The sequence below is a fragment of the Electrona antarctica genome (assembly GCF_951216825.1).
Source record: "Electrona antarctica genome assembly, chromosome: 3".
NCBI classification, from domain to species: Eukaryota; Metazoa; Chordata; class Actinopteri; order Myctophiformes; family Myctophidae; genus Electrona; species Electrona antarctica.
Genome location: NC_136808.1, coordinates 43,419,377 through 43,439,765, shown reverse-complemented (window position 1 = coordinate 43,439,765; position 20,389 = coordinate 43,419,377). Strand labels below are relative to the sequence as shown.

The window sequence follows — 20,389 nt, the reverse complement described above, 5'->3', positions numbered from 1 at the left end:
CAGACCAATCAGAAGCCACGTTAGGTTTCGAAGCTTTTGGCATGTCCCGCCTCCCTTGGAGATAGGAGGCTTTCCAGACTGATAAGCGAAGAGAGAAAAAAAAATCCGCCGAACGTAGCGAAGCAGGCTGGATACCAGGCTACCAAATTGCCTAGTGCGCCATGATTTTTCAATAGGCAGGAAAAATCCTGCCTAGTTGACAGGCAGGAAAAATCCTGCCTAGTGCACCAAATTGCTAAGGGTCGGCACTGCTATCATCATATCAGTTTGCGGTCTGAACACTTGTCTGTTGTGCATATTTCGCGAGCCATCGGCCTGTCACAATCTCTTTCTTCGCCTCTCTAAGGAGAGAGACTCCTTTTGCGTTATGTGTTCAGTTGGGTTTGAAATTTTGATTGGGTTTGCCCCCCCTAGAACCGGCCCTGCATTGTGATGCGTTTTTTATACTGTTTATGAAAATCTTTTATTTTTTGCCTATAACAACATGGAATGGGGACACCTGGATGAAAGTCTTGTGTCTGTGGGTTTTTATAAATATTTAACCAATGAAAATTATTCACAAGAGCTTGTGGGAATAACTATAATGGATCCATTACAACACAGGTTTCCACCCTAAAGTGGTATAATACTATTTCATGTTTTTCTCGATCCAATTTCTGAAGTTAAGTATCTGCGTGTGCCCAGTGTAAATGAGCTTGTGGCAGTTCTTTTCGTCGTGAAAGAGGCTCTCTAAACTGAACAGCTCCCACACAATGGCAGAGACTCTGTGCTTCTCCGTGTGACCTGACAATAACGGGGTCCTTGCGGTGGGGGCGACCGGGGAGGCGACGTACGGTATGATGGTGATGCCTGGCAGGACGTTTGGACAAGGGACATCGAGGTGAGTGGACGGTTTGCTAATGAGACACAGCACATTGTCCGTGAGCATGGACACATCCGTTCCTATCCGTGCGAACTCCCGTTTGCACTGAAGAAAGTCGGCCACCTCGGCGACTTTGTTGTCCTCGGAATGTGTAGGGTCGTTGTGTCCTACTGTCCACCTAGCGGCGTACGCCTCTATGGCCATCACCTCTCCGCCTTGCATCTTGGGTAGACAGACCGGTGACACGCGCCGGCTGATCCGCACCTTGTCTTGTAGCTTGAGCATGGCGAGATCAGAGTCCAGGGTGGACTTGTAATTCGGATGAACCAAAATACTTGAAACCTGATGTGGCAAAAAAAAGAGAAATAGGTTTGAGTGAGGGCTGGTTAATTAACCTTAAACATATCAAAACGGAATTTTACCACATGTTTAACCTCATGCACTGTACAATGTGCATACTGCATCTGCTGGTCTCATGCTATGTGTAGCCTATATATGTAGATATTTTTTAGATGTGTTCTCCCTGCTCTCCCTCTCCCTGCAGCCCCACACACACGCAAATAATAGACATTTGCTTCTGATTGTACCCTCAAGCGTTGAAGGACATTGGCCTGGCCCTCAGAGGCATTCTTGTACTGCATTCCCAGCACCACCCTCACGTGTTCCGGATGGAGGGGACGCTGCCGCTCGGTGTCCGGGGACACCACGCAGTGTGCTGCCACCAGGACACTGTGCTGGGTGACCAGAGCGCCACTGCACACCAAGTGCCACAATGCTGCCTCCTCCTCGTCCCCCGACGACGCCTGCTGGCCGCCCGGGGCATTACCAGTGCTGTGACCACCACCAGTAGCAGGTGAGCGGACATAGATGGCTGCGTGCCAAGGCCAGCGTGTCCCTGAGGGATTCTGGGAGTTGAAAGAGGTAACTTTGCCACACACTGGGGAGTACAGTGGGGGAGGGGATGAGATTATACCAACAAAAAAAGAAGAAAGACAGAATAGAGAATTACATTTTATGATGAAATTCAGAAACGGCTGCATGAAAGGAACTTGAAAGGAATTCTTGAATCTATTTAGAACTTGGAAAACTATTTCCCAATCCCACTTAAAGGAGTAGTTCACCCAAAAATAATGACTTATTTTCTATATACACACAGATCTACAACCACACGATGCGTCACAATGCAACTCGTTGTGAGCTTGCGGTCCGATAGTTTCACCAGGTGACATGAAGCGTAAAATTGGGCTTATAGAAGCGTGTGTGGATAATTGATAGAAAATAAGTCGTTTCTTGGGTCAACTACCGCAATTTTACGTTTCATGTCACCTGGTGAAACTATCAGACCGCAAGCTCACAACGGGTCGCATTGTGACACGTTGTGTGGTTGTAGATCTGCTATTTCCCAATTTTCAAAAATTGGGTTTTTGTTTTGTTTTTATTATGGCCAACATAGGGATGCCTGATTGAGAAGTGGTTAAAAAAACAACAACTAGGCTCTAAATTATAAGTGTCATGGCCGCCCCAATGCATTTCCAATGGAAGTCACATGGTTTGACACAACATTTTGTTTGATGGCTGTGTTGTGCCCCCTCCCCCGCATGGAACAAAATTGTATAACAGCCCACTTTACGTTTTGGCTTATAACTCTTGAACCGTAGGTCGTAAAATCAAAATTTCCTTTCCCCTGGATTCCTTGACGCATCTCCCCATATAGGCCACGCCCATTTCCGTTAGGAAAACACACTTTTTGCTCCTACAGATTTTGTCCAAATCTCACAGAAATTGGTACACATTATCTCCGGACCTATCCGATTAAAACACCACAGGCAGAATTTTGATAGTGCATAATATCGTTAGGCCGTAATCAGCTTCTGAAGTTAGTGGGAGGGGCAAAAAAGTGAGGGCCGCTCTTATCATACAATACATCAATTACAACATAATGTTTGTTTAATCAACAGGTGCTAATGTTTGTTTTAGTCCTCAACACAAACATTACATTTCTCGTTATTGTCTATGGCGTTTTCTTAAACAAACATCGTTGAAAAACAAACATTAAAGCTGTATATAGGAGCCTCAAAAATGGCAGAAATCATGAACCAAATGTCCAATCCACCCAAAATTTGAATCACATGTCGTGGGTGATGGCATCAACACAGAGCCAAAAGCAATTCCATTTTCATCCATAGCGGGTGCCATAAATGTGAACATTTTAACTGTTTGTTGCAGAAAATCAAATTACTTAAACATGATCACAGGGGTGCCGTGACACTGTAATTGGCTAGCAAAATTAGTGGGTGAAAGACAGCGACTGAGCCACTGCTGCACCCACCTGGTGAACAGGACACATGGCGACCGGTCCACTTGCCGGTCTTCAGACAGCTGCGTCGGGAGCTGCCACTGTGGCGGTACAGTGGGGAGGAACACTTGTACTCGATGCTGGTGTGGAGGTGGTGAAAACCACGAGGGAGCACCGGCAAATGTGTGGCCTCACTTTCCGGGCGCCTGTGTGACGTGAACAGCCTGAAAGTGGACGGCAGCACGTGGTATGCCGAGGACATGTCGAACCTGTGTGGAGTATTTCATGAGCGATCATTAGTCAGGTTTCACCTGACAAAAATGACTTATTTACTATCAATGTGATTATCGGCTTTAATGCGACAAAAAAATAAAATAAAATAAAAAATAAAATCACACAAATTGTGCTATAAAAACGAAACTATAAACTAAAAAGCTTATTGGAAAAATCAAATGAAGATAATATAATATATAGTGTCATACTTTGATGTTTGATGTGGCTTCAGAACCGTCTGAGTCACCAGCTGTGATACTTTGGGCTCTCTGCAAGCTGGGAGACAAATCAATGACATCAACCATATCATTGTTACATCAGTAGGCTACATTACATTACATTACATTACATTACAGTCATTTAGCAGACGCTTTTATCCAAAGCGACTTACAATAAGTGTATTCAACATAGGCAGGGAACAAAAACTACTAATCACCAGAAGTCTTTAGTGCATTTTCTGCAAAAACAAGCAACCAAGAGTATACCTAGCTCTAAGGTAAAAGTGCAATATATCAGCTACCTATTTCCTTAAACAGATGAGACAAAATAGCTAAATCAAATGAGCATGAGCTAAAACAATTAAGTGTATCGACTAAACAAGATCCAATAAACAATACAACAATAGAAAACAAGCGTTCGTACAACTAGTTAACAACAAGTAGGTCAGGCAGAGAGGAAGGGTAGTGTTTCCTGAAGAGGTGGGTTTTCAACCTGCGGCGAAATATGGGCAGTGACTCTGCTGTCCTAACATCAGTGGGAAGTTCATTCCACCACTGTGGGGCCAGAACAGAAAAGAGTCGTGACCGTGTGGATCGGCCAGAAGGACCCTTGAGTGACGAGGCAATCAGTCGCCCCGAGGTGGCAGACCGAAGTGGTCGGGCAGGGGTTTAGGCATCGACCATAGCCCGGAGGTAGGAAGGAGCTGTTCCTTTCACTGCCCTATAGGCTAACACCAGGGTTTTGAACTGGATGCGAGCCGCTACGGGGAGCCAGTGTAGAGAACGGCTAGTTCAAAACATGTTGTGTCAAGGACCCCCACATTTATGTAGGCTATACAAATTACAATACTGTATAAACATTCAGATATACGGCTCGAAGCATGGCACAAAGCGACGCACAGACGCACAGTGATCTTGTAGATGCTATTTATTTTTAAATATATCCAAGGTTTGGGTTTTTTTCAAACTCAAAACATTTGAGATATTTTTCTTTTTTTTTCTCTCCAAAATAGCATTTTTGAATAGCCAAGATAATATATGCGGATAAAGTGCTTACAATGATTGAAAATGGTAAATGGTCAGCGGCGGCGTGTGAAAACGTGTACGTCACCAAGAGGGGGGCGGCGTCTGAAAAGCTAGGGACGGCCTTCTCGTGGGCATTAAATTCTAGCCCACATCACTCAGAATAGAGTGACGGTGGTATGTTTTTGTAAATATTGAGCTCGTTCTTGGCGACAACATAGTGAACCAACACCAGGATGGATAGAAAGAACGTCGGGCCCATATACATTACAATGACAAGGAAAATGTTGTGAACAAACACGGCGCTTAGATACTTTGTTGAACGTTATGTCTCTGCGCCTGTGCGCCGATCCAAGCCATTCTACGTCTTTTTGTAAACTCGTCAATCTGGGTTCCTTGATGCTGTCTCCATGCTGGAAAGCTGAAAATCTAATTCCGGTTTCTGGCTCATTCCCTCGACGTGACCTGCTGTGGCACTTATTTACTGAGCAAGTCTGCACCACTGTGAGGTCAGTTTAAAAAAATAACATATACAAGCACACCTGATAGTCGCTCAATGTAAAAAAAAAAAAACAGACAAGCCAACAAGTATGGCGGCCGCTACCACGTGACACATATGTTGACACCCCCCCCAGGAGATTTTGGTACACACTATCATAGATATATATAAACTCTAGATAGCTCACCCACGCTGTTGGCCAATGGAGAGCGACGTCGTTACGTGGCGGCCATCTTACCTCGGGCCACATAACATTGTGTCTATGGGGCATGTACTCTTAAATATGACCATAACTTGCTCAATTTTCAACCGATTTTCAAACGGTTCGGTTTTATTAAAATTAAGCAGATAAGCGTCCTGAATCATAGCCACGCTGACGTTTGTAATAAACCAACCCGTTTGTAAATCCGTCAAGATTTGAGCGAGTTATGACTGTTTCTGTTTGAGCTGCCATTGAACATACTGTACTGTAGCCCCGAAGTAAGATGGCTGCCGGGTGAACGACGTCAGAAACTCCGCCTTGAGCCATCTAGAGTTCATATATATCTATGCACACTATAGGCGAGGCAGTAGAGGCAGGGCCCGCGGTGGGGGGGGGGACCCGGCCGGTCGGCCGGCTGCTCCGATGCGTCGTATCAGGCTTCGTACGCACATAAAGAACAACTGTGCTGTGCTCTGCCTGTGTTTCATGGCCGCCCCAATGCTTTTCCAATGGAAGTCACGTGGTTTGACCAAACACTTGTGTTTGATTGCCCCCCTCCCCCCATCACACACAACTGTTTGGTCAAACCACGTGACTTCCATTGGAAAAGCATTGAGGCGGCCATAAAACACGGACAGCACAGAGCATGTTCGTCTGATATGTGTGTACGAAGCCTTAAACTGCAACTCTCTCTCTGGCTCTCTCTCCCACAAACGCTGTTAAGTTACCGCGACTAAGACTACATTTCCTGTCAATAATAAGCAGTGTAAAATGTAGTTCATTGGGAGGTAAAGGGTGACGCTTTATTGTGAAGGCCCCTTCATGGCGCAGGCAGGAAATAGAGTGTTTAAACTGGGCTGCTTGGCTGCACGTTAGAGTAGACTGATTTGCTCCGGTCTGTCCGGTGGCTGTATATACAGTTGTTAGCCCTGCTCTGCAATCGCCTGATAAAGGTGAGTTTTGATTCTTTGAACAGTCAAAACAAGACCTAAAATTACCACAGGCACTTTCAAAAGAGGGCAAGATAGATGGAGTAAAGGTGGAATACAAACACAACAGCTCCATCCACATGCACTTTGTCTTACTTAGTGGAGGTCAGTGAAGTCGCCTTTGTGTGTGACACGTGACACGTTACATGTCACTTTGACATGTAACGTGATTTTCAATATGCAACCTGTGAGGCTACATTATGTGTATTCATTGCCTCAGGTATGCTGCAACTGAGCCACGTTGAGGGGTTTAGTCCGAAGTGGTATTTACGGTCCCGTTCGGCGCGGGGGGTAGCGCCAATGGGGGGGGCCCGTGGAACACTAACCGCTACTATTTACATATAGCATTATATTCACACATTCACACACAAATTCAGACACAGATGGCGGAGGAAACCATGCAAGGCAACAACCTGGACATCGGGATCTGCACAAAAAACATCCGGCCGCTCTACCGGCCATAGCCCACCAATGAGAACAACTATAAACCAGCTATAATGTTGTATAAACATTTGAAGTAGTTCCTTCCCTTAGGCTCAATTACGATTTTGGTTTTGTGAAAGAGAGCAGCCTACCTCTCACACACTGGGGTGGTCTGCTACTCCATGATCCATTGGACAGGCATGTAAGGGTGGGTTCTCCACTCAGAATGTAGGAGCCTTTACAGAAGAACTCCATCTTGCTACTGCTGCTGCCACCAGATCTGGCAGCTACAGGTTTATGATAGCCATTCGAGATTTTGGGTGGTAGAGCACAGTGTCCCCTGCTTACTACTGGAGATGAAAGGAGAGGGAAAGAGAAGGGAGGGGGGAGATAAGACGATAGGAAAGTTGAGGATGGGGGGGAGAGGAGGAGAGGAGACGAGAGAAGAGAAGAGAAGTTTCAAAACCAGGCAAAGTACTAATTTCGGTCGACAACATGGCACGCAACTAATACATCAGGCTTGGGTACAAAACATACCTTTAACACACTTGGATTCAGTTCCAGTCCAAGTAGCATTGGGCAGACATGTCCTCTGCTCAGAACCAATCAGTGTGAAGATGGGGTGGCACACATAGCTGACAGAGAGGAGCCGGTGCCCCGGCCCGTATACAGGCAGGACATCCCCATTGACTGGCTTCTCTGGAGGCCTACACTCTACTATCTTGGCAGCTGGAGCAGTGTTAGGGGGAAGATAAATAAATGATTTTATTTTTCTAGGCTCATGGTGGACAAAGTATATACTCAAGTATTAAAACTTACAAATACAATATTAGTAGTATTCACTTTTAATTATTTAATTTCTTAACATTTACCTTTTTTAAATCAAAAATAATATCAGCAATGTTCATAAATAGTGAAAATAGCAGATCGTGGTTAATTCATAATATTTTGTTCCAAGGACCGAAGCAAAGATTTTAATTAAACATATATATATATATATATATATATATATATATATATATATATATATATATATGCTATTCAAACAATTAAAGATTTCTCAAAAATAGCAAAAATGGCAGATCTACAAGCTCATACCGCAGCACGAAAGTGAGCTTGTATATGTGCTATTTTTTAATGGCCAGCATAGGTTCAAGTGGCCATACGGACTCTTTCCCTGTTTCAATGGGTTGATAAGCGGTATTACTGCCTGAACTCTGCTGATAGTGGAGAACAAAGCCATCCAGGTTGGTGTAGCCGTCTGAGACGAAGAGGATGTGGAGAGCGTTCCCTGTGGTCCTGACCGGAGCAGGAAGCTCTGGTCCACAGTACCGGCCCAGGACCGGCGAGTTCAGACTGTCCCCGTCACGCAGTTCAATGTAGTCGTAGCCACAGTGGTGGTCAGACTCCACACTGAGCACTGAAAACCTGAAAAAAAAAGAAAAAAAAAACAGAAAAAAGGGGGAAAACGTGCTGAAGATTTATGTAAATAAAAAAATAAAAAATCCAAATTATTCAAAGATTTCAAAACATTTTCTATCATTTTCTAATATTTTCAAAAATATCAGATGTACAAGCTCGCAGCACAACACCACGTTTGATTGAAGTATACAAGTGACATGCTGTGAGATTGTATGCTATTTTTGAATCGCCAAAATATAAATGGATTAAGTGGTTAAACCCACCAATGACCCCTGGGGGTCCCCGGACCCCACTTTGAGAACCAATGTAGTAGCCTACACCGATTTTAGATTTCAGTAAAAAGAAGCAAAAATAAATAAATAAATACATAAAATAAATACTTTGTTAAAAGGTATTAAACAATGTATACTTCAATAAAAGTATTATAATCCGGCAGTCGGGATTGTGGAGTGGGAAATTTGGTATATAGTCTTTTTTATTGGCCTAAAAGTCTACATACATTCATGAATCCACTTGCTGACCGGCTGTCTGTATTGAGCAATTTGTTTATATGTGACCCTACCATTAACATCCTATATAGGCCTAATGCAAAAATGTCAAACTTACTCATTATGCTTTTAAGTAGCATGTGACATGTCAAACTAGGGGGTTTTCATGATTCTGAATCCATTCCAAGCATTAGTTTTGCACAAAAAACACTCCTTGGGCTAAAAACAGCCATAGTCACTTGCCCACATTTGCCCAAAATGTGCGGACCTCATCACATTGTTTTGTGATGACCTCATCACATTTGTCATGACGAGTGATTTTTGTGCAAAACTAATGCTGGGAATGGATTCAGAATCATGAAAACCCCCTAGTTTGACATGCAGTGGAGGTCAGACTTCAAACAAAAACATTGCAGTGAGAGCAAGCAGAATGGGACAGGAGTTTTGAAAGAAGGTCCCACCTCAAGCAGAATGGGACAGGAGTTTTGAAAGAAGGTCCCACCTCAAGCAGAATGGGACAGGAGTTTTGAAAGAAGGTCCCACCTAAGCTCAATGCTGTGTCCAGGGTTTACTTGCACTCTCCATTCACACCGGGCATTGGTCGGGTAGCTTTCTAATGCCACAGTTCCATGGGCCCGCTGAAGGACTCCTCCACATGCTGAACAAAACAAATATTTACATAGTTTGTATATATTTTAAATGTAACGGTAGATTTATTACAGGCGAATTACACTCAACTGTTATGGATTTGTTTCAAGATAGGATCATTGAACCATCATTGTTTTTTTCTTTTCATTTTCTTCTTTTTTAATATAGAGCTCTAACCTTCAAAAGTATCACAACAAGTATCTTAAAAAAAAAAGCCCTTCGCCAAACTTTATAAACATGCCACTGTACTTTTGCAGTCTCCTCCACTCCAGCCCTGACGACAGTCCTTACAGAACGTCCCTCTGACAAAGAAGTTATCGTTGGATTTCCATGTCCCATTGTTGCAACTCTTACAGTTTTCAAACAGACTGCAGCCTGCAGGGACAAACAGACAGACAGTGCACATAGTCCATTGTTCAGATCACGTCACACATCGGTGTCGCTTCCTGAAAGGAACAGATCATCAAGCTAACAGTTATTGTTGAGAAGCAACACAGCGATGGTGTTTGTTGACTATTAGTCTATTCTGATTGACTAATAGCAGAGACTATCATTACTGTATGTTTTACTAATGACAATTACACAATTAACATTTCCTGCCAGGATTAATTAATTAATTCACCCGTTCACCGCCAGCATTTTTCCTGTGCAACCCTGATTTTGAAGTAGCCAAAAACAGTAACCGGATGGTACTTACAGTATGATACTTACGATGTGTGTTGCGACTTGTAAGTAGGCCGGATATTATTCTCTCGCTCACAAAGGCTTACCGCAACCATTATTACGATGGCTATGGACCATCGAATAAAACTTGTTTTGGACAGAATTTCAGAAATGCCATCTGGGACAAGGAATCCGAGATAAAGGCGAGAGAAGGAACAGAAACAGTGGGTGTAGATGCATGCAGCGATCAAGATGGACACTTTTTGAAGGGCACTAGCTTAGTAGCTAGTGTTGCACGGGTCAGGACCTGCGGGTCCAGCACATATTAATAATTTGACTCGGCCCAGCCCGCTCTGCACCACCGCATCAATTTTCACGGGTGCAGTATTTAGTTTAGACAGTACTTAGTTTAGACTAGTCATTTGGTTAGACCACCAGTCATTAGTCCTACAACTACAACCTATCTCAAACCCTAACCCTAACCTCCCACAGAGCAGCACACCTAAACATATAACCTTAACCCATGTCTAACCAATGACTATAGTCTAAACTAAGTATGCACCCCATTTTCACAACCTGATCTGGCCATGGACAACATCAAGGAGTGGACTGGCTACAGTTTCTAAACCCTGCTTCGTACAGCCGAAGATTGAGAGCTCTGGAGATCCCCGACTAGTAGACTACCCAAGCATCCACCATGACACCCCTACAGCCCCTGGGCCTAGGCTATGGGATGAGTGATGAGTGATACCTGTATGTACGATACAAGGGTCATATAGGGTCCCATACTGTATGTGATCAGACTAGTATACCTGGGTGAATGATACAAGGGTCACACTGGTCCAGAGCGTTGCGGCAGCATGGCACGGTGTAGCCCACCCGGACCCTCGGCTGGGCAGGACACTTGCACTGGATCAGCTGGTACTCACAACATGGCCGACACATGACATTCCACTCTGAGCTGGGACAGCTGTCCTCCCCGTCCGTCACTCCAGACTCTATACGTAGAGGAACACATTCACATTACTGTAGTATTCAACACACTTGGTTCTAAAACCAATTTGAGAACGCCAAAAAATGGTTATTTTTCAATTTATTTATTTATTGTTGTACTATTATTGATGCACAAACAATGACTTCTATTATATCACTTTCCAGGGAGAAAAAGGCTGTAGTTTCTAGTTTCTATTAGCTTGGAATCCCCACCGATCATTGGTAGGAAATAAGGGATTGGTTTCTGAACTGTCTACAGCCATCCTCTGAGACACAGAGTAAGTGTGACCATTGGCCAATTCAAGTCACATAAAACTTTGCCAATTTACACTTGGGCGGAATTACTTCCTAAGGTTCACAGCAATAAGTTAAGTTGTACTGGTTAAAGTGTGAAATGCATGATTATTGTGAAACCCAATAAAGTGTGTTTGTTTGTCAACTACGCCACCTTTTTATAGAGGAAGGTCCCTGCTGTTTTACAATGTTTACAGAAGGACACACAGGTCCTGACAGAGACTGACATCATGTGAACAGAATATATATTTCTTTAAATGTAACCTTGTTACAGCAGTTTCTAAAATGCCCATAAAATACAAATACAAAAATACATAAACAATCCTAAAAATACTAACCTACCTAGGTGCCAAAACTAACTAACCAAGAAAACAATAAACCTTAAAACATCATTCAGAAACAAGTGTGCAAATAGTAAATGTGGAAATTCAACAAGTTAGAGGACGCCGTTCTGGGGTCCAGGCCTGGGAAGAAAAATATATTTTAAAAAATATATATTTTTTTTTAATTATTATTATTTACAATTTGTTGTTAATTTAAAAAAATCGAGCTTTATGTTGTATTTAATTGTTATAATCATCACTATATGTTTCTCTTTTTTTTGTCAACGGTGGTTGGTGCTGGGGTTTGGGGGTAGGATTTTTTTAAATGAGGCAAGGGGCAAGCCACTGATTGTAGTTGGCAAAGAATTTTAATTATATTTTATGTGCAATTTTTTTGGATGCCTGTACCTGTGCCTTTCATCTAAAAATAAATAAAAAATCAGTCCCTCCCGTTACACACACAATACAAACTGTGGTAATTTGACAGGAGCGTTCATTAATTAGTAGCCTACCAGAAAAGGTTTGTTGTTTTAACTGGCAGTTAATGTTAATACCATAACTAATTATTATGGTATACTTAGTATGGTATACTTAAATTCAATTTCAATTCAAAAGAGCATTATCGGCTTATTGGCATGATAAATGTGTTACATTGCCAAAGCACTAATAAAATCAGTTTAAGAAAATGGGGAAAGTACGCTATACATTTGGAGGGGTACAGCATTGTGTTAAACAGAGCTATGTCACATGTCGTTTTTAAAAACATATAGCACATGTTTACATGTCTGATTAGTCCCTTTTGCCTTATATCTCAAAACAACCTTTTACCGTCATTCTTTTACTGTTGCTTCTACCCTTGGAAACTGCTTCAGGCAAACCTGTAATGGCTGACAGACTCTGCTGTTGGTTGCCAACAAAGTGAGCACTAACTATAGAAGATGGCCAAAACTGTGTGTGTGTCACGCTGTAACACCACCCGCCCGCCACCAGAGGGCAACTACGAACTGAAATTGAATTGGAACATACAGAGGTCTCTCTCTCTGTGTGTGTGTGTGTGTGTGTGTGTGTGTGTGTGTGTGTGTGTGTGTGTGTGTGTGTGTGTGTGTGTGTGTCAGACTGCCACAACAGCTTTGTTCGCTTCCCGCGTTTACGCGTCTTACTTGTGTTAATGGTGATTCATTCATTGCTAATAGTAGCTGGTGGTAGCTTCATCTTGTACTGTTGTAAAGCTGCTGTGTCACTTTAATACTATACTTGGCAGGTGAATGCCCCATGCATGAAAGCCAGATATTTGCATACATACATGGGCGCTCGACGACTGTCTGTCCGACTATGCGGTGCGCTCTTGCTACTGTAAGTGGCGTGCACCCTTGCCTTGCAGGCAACTGCTAGCTGCCAAATCCAGCAGGTGAGGTAGTTTTATATTTTATTATTGACAATAAAAAAAAATACATGCTATTTTTGGCAAAGGACAGCATCATACAATACAGGCAGGCAGGCTTTGGGCAACAACATACATGTCTGTCTGTCTGTCTGTCTGTCTGTCTGTCTGTCTGTCTGTCTGTCTGTCTGTCTGTCTGTCTGTCTGTCTGTCTGTGTCTCTCTCTCGCTCTCATTCAAATTCAAAGCTTTATTGGCATGAGAAAACGTACATTTACATTGCCAAAGCTGAAGTGGGCACAAGACAATCAAAATAAAACAATGTATTTACAAATAAATATTGGCTATAAATAGGAATTAAATAAAGGTGTAAACAGAGGTGTGTTACATTAACACTTTGGTAATACTATCTTGTGAAACTAACATTTGCGACAAGTAGCAATTAATTCAAAAGTAATTGAATTAAAGTTTGTTGCTCTGTTTCAGAATTTGTACTGAGGTCATTTGCTGTAAGCAGTGTAGGGTATAAACAGTGTACACACAATGGTTTGTATTCCTTAAGGTCTCTCTCTCTCTCTCTCTCTCTCTCTCTCTCTCTCTCTCTCTCTCTCTCTCTCTCTCTCTCTCTCTCTCTCTCTCATGTCAATTGGGTGCAAGCAGCTGCCATACGTTGGCACTCAGGTGAATGTGCTGGTGCAGCAAATAGGCAAATAACTGCACATAACCGCACAAATGGAGGAAAATAGGCCAAAAAAGAGGCGCATGCATGTTGTGAATTTGCCATACCTTAGCCTTTGCTGACATGACGCCTCTCTCTCTCTCTCTCTCTCTCTCTCTGCAGTGTTATGTTACCCAACATGTTTTTGTGTCCTCCCCTACAGTGTTTGGCTGATTAAAAGCATTTCACACCTTAAAACTAAATGTTTAGGAGCAATTTATAAGCTTTACAGACAGTGTTGTAGGATTTACAGTGTTCTAAAAACTCAGGCCAATTGAGGAGGTGATGGATTTACTATTCCACGAGCACACTGCAAAACATCAGTTCTCGGACGGCACACACACACACACACACAAAATGTATTTCTATGTAAATGTGAATGTGATCTAATGAATAAAGTACTGTATGCGATGTGGTGGACCTGCGGGGTTAGGTTCCCCAGGAAAAGTGTAAAACCATTTGTTTCGTTTTACAGATTAAATCCTGCCTTGCAGAAAATAAAGTGTGATTTATATTGTAGTGCTTCGTAGTTTTCTCTACCGAACCAAATGCACAAAACCTAGTCCATATTAGAGCTGAGCTGATGTGTGAGTTTAAAGCAGTAAAACAAACACACACACACACAGACGCAGGCATGCACGCACGCACACAGGCAGGCACGCACGCAAGCACGCACGCACAGAGTATATGTATGATACATTTTGTTTTGTAAAGACTTAGAATTTAGAACATTGGTTTAGAACAGTGGTTCTAAAAAATAGCTGATAATATACAAGCTCACAGCTTGTCACATCGTGCCACACTGTACATCTGCTATTTTTTGAGTGGTGTAAACCACTCCTACAACTGGCTTTGTTAGTTTACGTGTCTGTCTGTCTGTGCTCAAAAAATTAGCACGGTTGCTATGGTCACCCAGTTCACACGGGTGTGATTTCATTACGTCAGACATTACGTCAGACCACAGCTGATCAGTCTATATAAGACCTTACACCACTCAGTTCACACAGGTGTGATTTTTTTTTTACATTTTTGAAAAATCTTGAAAGCGTCTTCTCTTCTGGGTGTCGCTGGCATAAAACATTTTCAGATGGGGGGTCCATCTGAAATATCAATTTTAGTAAGAGAACTGGTCATTGAAACAACCCACACTGGACTTAACCCACTCCTGATTAATGGTAAAACAGTAGAACAGGTTGACAGATTCACATATCTTGGACTCACACTGGACAATAGACTTAGGTTTGATCAACACATTACATCTCCAGTCACGCTTTCAGCAAAGACTCCAATCCGTAAATTAAGATCATTATCTGTTGCTCCTCAGAGTCCTCATCTTCTGCTATTATTGTACAAAAGCAATATTCAACCTGTTCTGTTGTACTGTTCTGCATGTTTCTTTCTACACATACTGTCCATGCCTAACAGGAACAAACTTTTCAGTATTACCCGTATTGCTTCCAAGATCATCGGACTTCCTACACCCACACTTTCTGATGACCAATAAGGCCATCACACGGCTAGCACACTGATCATCCCCTGTATCGCTTCTTTAACCTCATGCCATCTGGACAAAGATACAGAACCTTGCCATGGAAAAAGGTCAGGTTTAGTAGGAGTTTTGTTCCCTCAGCCATCGCAGAATTAAACAAACTGCCCCGCCGATAGGATGGTTCTGTATACTGTGGGGACCTCATGTTTTTGTATTGTCTTGGCGTCATGTGCTCTGTGTTGTTTTTGCTGTGGGTGTTTGAACAGACTGTGAAGACGAATATCCTTCGGGACAATAAAGATTATTATTATTATTAAGGGAGGCCAGAGGCTCTACCAGCACCCAAATGACATGTTTTCGTAACCTGTTTTTAGTTTTAGTTTTTTGACCCTTATGGTGTCTAGTTAACAATTTCTTTCTAATGTCCCATGGGATTCATTTTTAACCTTTTCTTACACCTATCCCCAAACTGAACCATACAATGGAGATAATAGAACATAACTCTTGAAGTAAACAACATACAGAACACATTTTTCTATATAATTCAGACCCAAGGAATTCATTTAAGTGGTTATGATTAAGATTCAAGCACATCCTGACTCTAACATAAAAGAAGAGGATCCAAGGCACTCTGTTCCAGTGAGGTGAAAAAAGCCTTTTTTATTGGGTTTAAGGCATGGCAAAGAACATTACAAAAAGGACCAACGCGTTTCGGCACTCAGCCTTCATCAGGGTCCCATGTCACATCCTGACTCTATTTCAGGACAGAAACTGCTAAAACAATGACTTGAGATGTTTTGCCACATAACCCGAAGAGTCCTAAATTTCAGTACTTTGGCTATTTGACATATTCGATTATTCTGCCGTTGACCGGCACCACTCGAACGAGGAAGTATATAGCATCCTTCCGCAGCTGGAGAATAAGTAGGTGGAGAGACCGCTTTTTCATAGCTTTATTTAATATTATTTCACATGGCTTCCAAAGCAGTAAAACCACCTTCCAAAAACGACAGGACAGTTCATATCAACATACCACTGCGGCACTCAGCCAAGTTTAACTCCTTTCTCAAGTTTACTCTGTGGTGTTTCAGACTTTCAGTACACATCTGAGTGCTGCGCACATCATTAACGGTAAACCTCTGCAGTTCGAATAAACAACGGGTGAAACGGGATGATTCCTCCTCCATTGTTGCAGTCATCTCATGTCTCATGTCATCATGTCAACGTCGCAACACAAATAATACAAACTATGAAAAACTACGCCATCACATATTCAAATGAAATAGTGTGGTTTAAAGAACTGAACCTATTCCTACAAAATCACGACCGAACGCTCACAGTGAATGAGTGGCTGCCAACCGGAAGCACACCGGCGGCCCAAACTGAACGCGGAAGTGTTGGCTACATATAGCCCATTAACTAATTATATAGGGTTAAAGGAGGAGAAAGAAAGACAAATCAATATACTTTAGAAATCAGTGGTTCTCAAACTGGTTAATTTCAAGGTAGGCCTATACGTCATAACTCAGAGTGTACTCACCAAATGCAGGTCCATTTGGTTCCATATCGAGAACCTCTGCCTTCGATGAAGTGCAATCAAAACGCTTTACTTACCAAGTGGCCAGGCTGACACACGAAGGTAGACTAGGAGAAGGAAGGACAGTCTGGGGTCCAGAGAAGTGGGCATCAGTGCCATGCTGGTGTGTGCAGCCAGATGTTGGCAAACCAAGCCTATAGTTATGACAATCAAAACTATATTTTAGGCATTTAGCAGACACTCTAATCCAGAGAGACTACAATAAGCATGAAGGTAAACAACACACACATCAAATAATGCAGAGACAGTGTAGTGCCTCAGGAAACTAGGATCACAGGTAAACCAAGAGCCTATAGCATCTGTAGGCTACATTGGAACTAGGATACTAGGTAACTGTTCAAATAGCATTCCATCTAAATTATATTCTTAACGTGCTCAAGAAAAATAAATAATAATAATAATAATAATAATAATAATAATAATAATAAAGTTGTGACTTCTCTGAGGTAAAATCTCCGAAACAACAGTAATTGGAACAGCATTACAATAGGCGACTTGCCTTTCTGCCTTTGTCTTCTTATTAGGAGTGATGCAGCTGTGAGCGGATGATTCAAAGCTTAAAGGATGGAGATCTTTAACTCTTTCCTCCCTGCCATCTGACATAGACATTAACCTTTGTGCTGAGCATGGAGAGCAGCAGCTGTAATAATCTCTCTCATTCTGTAGTTCTGTAGTTTTGTAGTAGACTCCTCCTTATACCATATGGGGGAATGTCTCACTGGACGTGGCTGTGGAAAGTGCATTTCAGGGCTCACGGCCTGGCGGTCCTGTAAAAATGGGAAAAACAGTGACGGGAAGCAGGAATATTTTCCATCCGTTGCAATAGAATGTCAGGGAGAGAGCTTTGAATTTGGAACAAAAGTGCAATCAGGTTTGCAGCTTTGCACGGATCACAGCAAGCTGGATGAATTGTTTCCACTCACTTAAAAAAAAACAGTCCCATGCATGCCAGCACTTAACAACGTTTCTGCATGTTTGATTTATTTGCTTTGTCACCTCCCGATGCTGGCTGTCAAAGCCCTTACATTACAAAGCTCCCAGCAGATGTGTGTTTGATCGAGCCTACGCAATGTTTATGGCTTGCACTCTCTGTGTTTGCCCAGAGCCATGGATCAGAGCGGCCTTCTTTTACCACCACATTTCAAAGACACAGTTGTTTTCCATTACCCTAACATGTCAACTAGGAGTTGCCATGGTTCCTTATAAATAAATATTGATTAGTGTGTCCCTGTTTAGATGTTGTTGGCCTAAGTACATTTGTGTACACATCTCATCCTCTGCATTTTAAGAGCGGTGTGCACAGACATCGCCCCTTGTGATAGCAGTTGTTTGGGTTCACAGTCTTGCTAAAGGACACGAGCCGAGTGTCAGACACAGTACAGTCACAGATACAGTACACGTCTGCCTATATGACTGGATGAAAAGAGGGATAAACAGGGAACTATATATGGGCATGTGCATTTATTTGTTAATGCCTTTGGGAATTTGCAGTTGAAATAAATCTAATGATAAGTGTGTCAAACTACATATTGAATACTGTGATTTACCGAATTAACTCCTCCTCCCCAGGCTGAGGCCAGTCCTTTTCCATATACCATTATAGTCTAGTCTTCAACGTCTTCAACGTTTTTCAGGCCAAGGACCCCCTATCTGATGAAGCAGGGAACCTCACTACATTTTGTACAAAATTGTGTTGCAGCTTCATAGACTTGTTTGACAGCACTGTTTCAGTGTATGTTGGACCTTTCAATCTGTACATGGTCTGCTCTTTTTTTGTTTTTGTTTTGTTGGCTGCCATTTGAAAATTTCCATTTAAAAGGTAGAGAGAGATTGCTGCTTTATTAGTTTATAGCCTTTTTGGCTGATTGGAGACTCTTCTTCTTAATTAGTATTCAAAACAATTGGATTCAGTTCTAAAAGAAACTGACTTAACAGATTGAAGTGTCCTGCTCACTCCTCATGCATTGAAGGAAGCATTAGCTGAGTTCGGGGCTCTCCCCAGGTTGGCAGAGGGAGAGTAGCACAGTTTAGGCAATTGGCACCCAGTGAAAATGGGTTACAAAATCGTGGGAAATGTTTTTTAAAGAAATCAACTCACACATCTATCTAATGTGACAAGTAAACAGCACACAATCATCTGGATAGCTTGCATGCTGGCTCTGTCATTAGATTTGACCTCAGGTGCTCATTAGCAGTGGTGGAAAAAATACTCACATTTTTTACTTGCTACAAGTAAAAGTCCAGTCTGTTTGTACCATGCGATGCAGCTGACCTGCAGCTGCGCAGCTGGAGGTCATCAACCTCCTGATTGAGACATGCACGCACGCAGTCACACGTCTGATTTTAATAGCAGATCTACTAAGCTCTATAGGGCTGAAACTAAGTGGTTAATGTATAAACTAAAAGTTTTCAAATAACTGTAGTGGAGTAAAATTAAAATACTTCAAAATTGTACTCAAGTACAGTACGTACATGGACTTACTTAGTTACTTATACATCACTGCTCATTAGTGAGCAGTGAAAGAGTCTCCACATGCACACAAACACACCTGAGACTGACTTGTATGTCCAAAAACCATAACATTTGTATTATTTTAAAATATGTTTTAAAACAGTGGAAATATAGTACATCTAATAATAATCTCATAATAATAATAATAATAATAATAAATCAAACTTATAGAGCACTTTGCTACTTTAGATACTTCACAAAACAAAACAAATAACTTTATTAACACATCATTAAAATAAATACTGGCTACAAAAGCAGACTAAAAGCTGTAAAAATAGAACAGTAAACCAACGGAAAAGGGATTATGTGGAGAAGGCAAGTCTGATGAGGTGTTTTAAAAGAGTGAGACTCGGGGCTGCTTTGATGTGGGTTGGATTGGAAGTGAGTCCCACAGACAGTCAGTGGATTGCGACGGAGAATGCCCCATCACCCCTGGTTCAACACTTGGTCCTGCATGAGGACCTTCGAGGAGGTTCAAACTTCAAAGCAGTTACGCACATCCTTTTGAAGGCAGGCGACAGACCCTAGACCACCAGAGATCAAAAGCAACAAATCAGGTGTTGGTCAGAGTGAGTAAGGATGAGGGGAAAGCCTGGGTATCGAGGCTAGGATGAGGGGTACACATTGGGAATAAGGATGAGGGGTACACATTGGGAGTAAGGATGAGGGGTACACATTGGGAGTAAGGATGAGGGGTACACATTGGGAGTAAGGATGAGGGGTACACATTGGGAGTAAGGATGAGGGGTACACATTGGGAGAAGGATGCTGAAGAAGTAAGGATGAGGGGTACACATTGGGAGTAAGGATGAGGGGTACACATTGGGAGTAAGGATGAGGGGTACACATTGGGAGAAGGATGAGGGGTACACATTGGGAGTAAGGATGAGGGGTACACATTGGGAGAAGGATGAGGGGTACACATTGGGAGTAAGGATGAGGGGTACACATTGGGAGAAGGATGAGGGGGACACATTGGGAGAAGGATGGTGGGAAAAAAGGTCTTCTTTGGAAGTCATAAGCGCGGCCCATACTCCTTCTGACGTCCGAATCTTTGGAACGGGATGTGATATAACC

The 20,389-nt window shown here is 42.4% G+C and overlaps 1 protein-coding gene across 5 annotated transcripts; it reads right to left on the bottom strand.

The window, feature by feature from the left end:
• Positions 1-504: 504 nt before the first annotated feature.
• pamr1a (peptidase domain containing associated with muscle regeneration 1a) lies at positions 505-19,099 on the bottom strand. 5 transcript variants are annotated; one of them, XM_079496726.1, is made up of 14 exons: positions 19,015-19,099; positions 17,300-17,567; positions 16,818-16,934; positions 10,819-11,004; positions 9,593-9,718; positions 9,239-9,353; positions 8,471-8,521; positions 7,993-8,213; positions 7,323-7,514; positions 6,938-7,135; positions 3,641-3,707; positions 3,192-3,427; positions 1,450-1,799; positions 505-1,204 (listed from the first exon to the last, which is right to left on the bottom strand). In XM_079496726.1, the coding sequence occupies exons 3-14, from the start codon at positions 16,897-16,899 to the stop codon at positions 629-631; spliced, it is 2,400 nt and encodes a 799-aa protein (XP_079352852.1). In that variant the 5' UTR covers positions 16,900-16,934; positions 17,300-17,567; positions 19,015-19,099; the 3' UTR covers positions 505-628. The 5 variants fall into 5 exon arrangements, with proteins under 5 accessions (XP_079352852.1, XP_079352854.1, XP_079352853.1 ...); XM_079496728.1 differs by having other exon boundaries at positions 6,938-7,132; XM_079496727.1 differs by having other exon boundaries at positions 7,996-8,213.
• Positions 19,100-20,389: the final 1,290 nt, after the last annotated feature.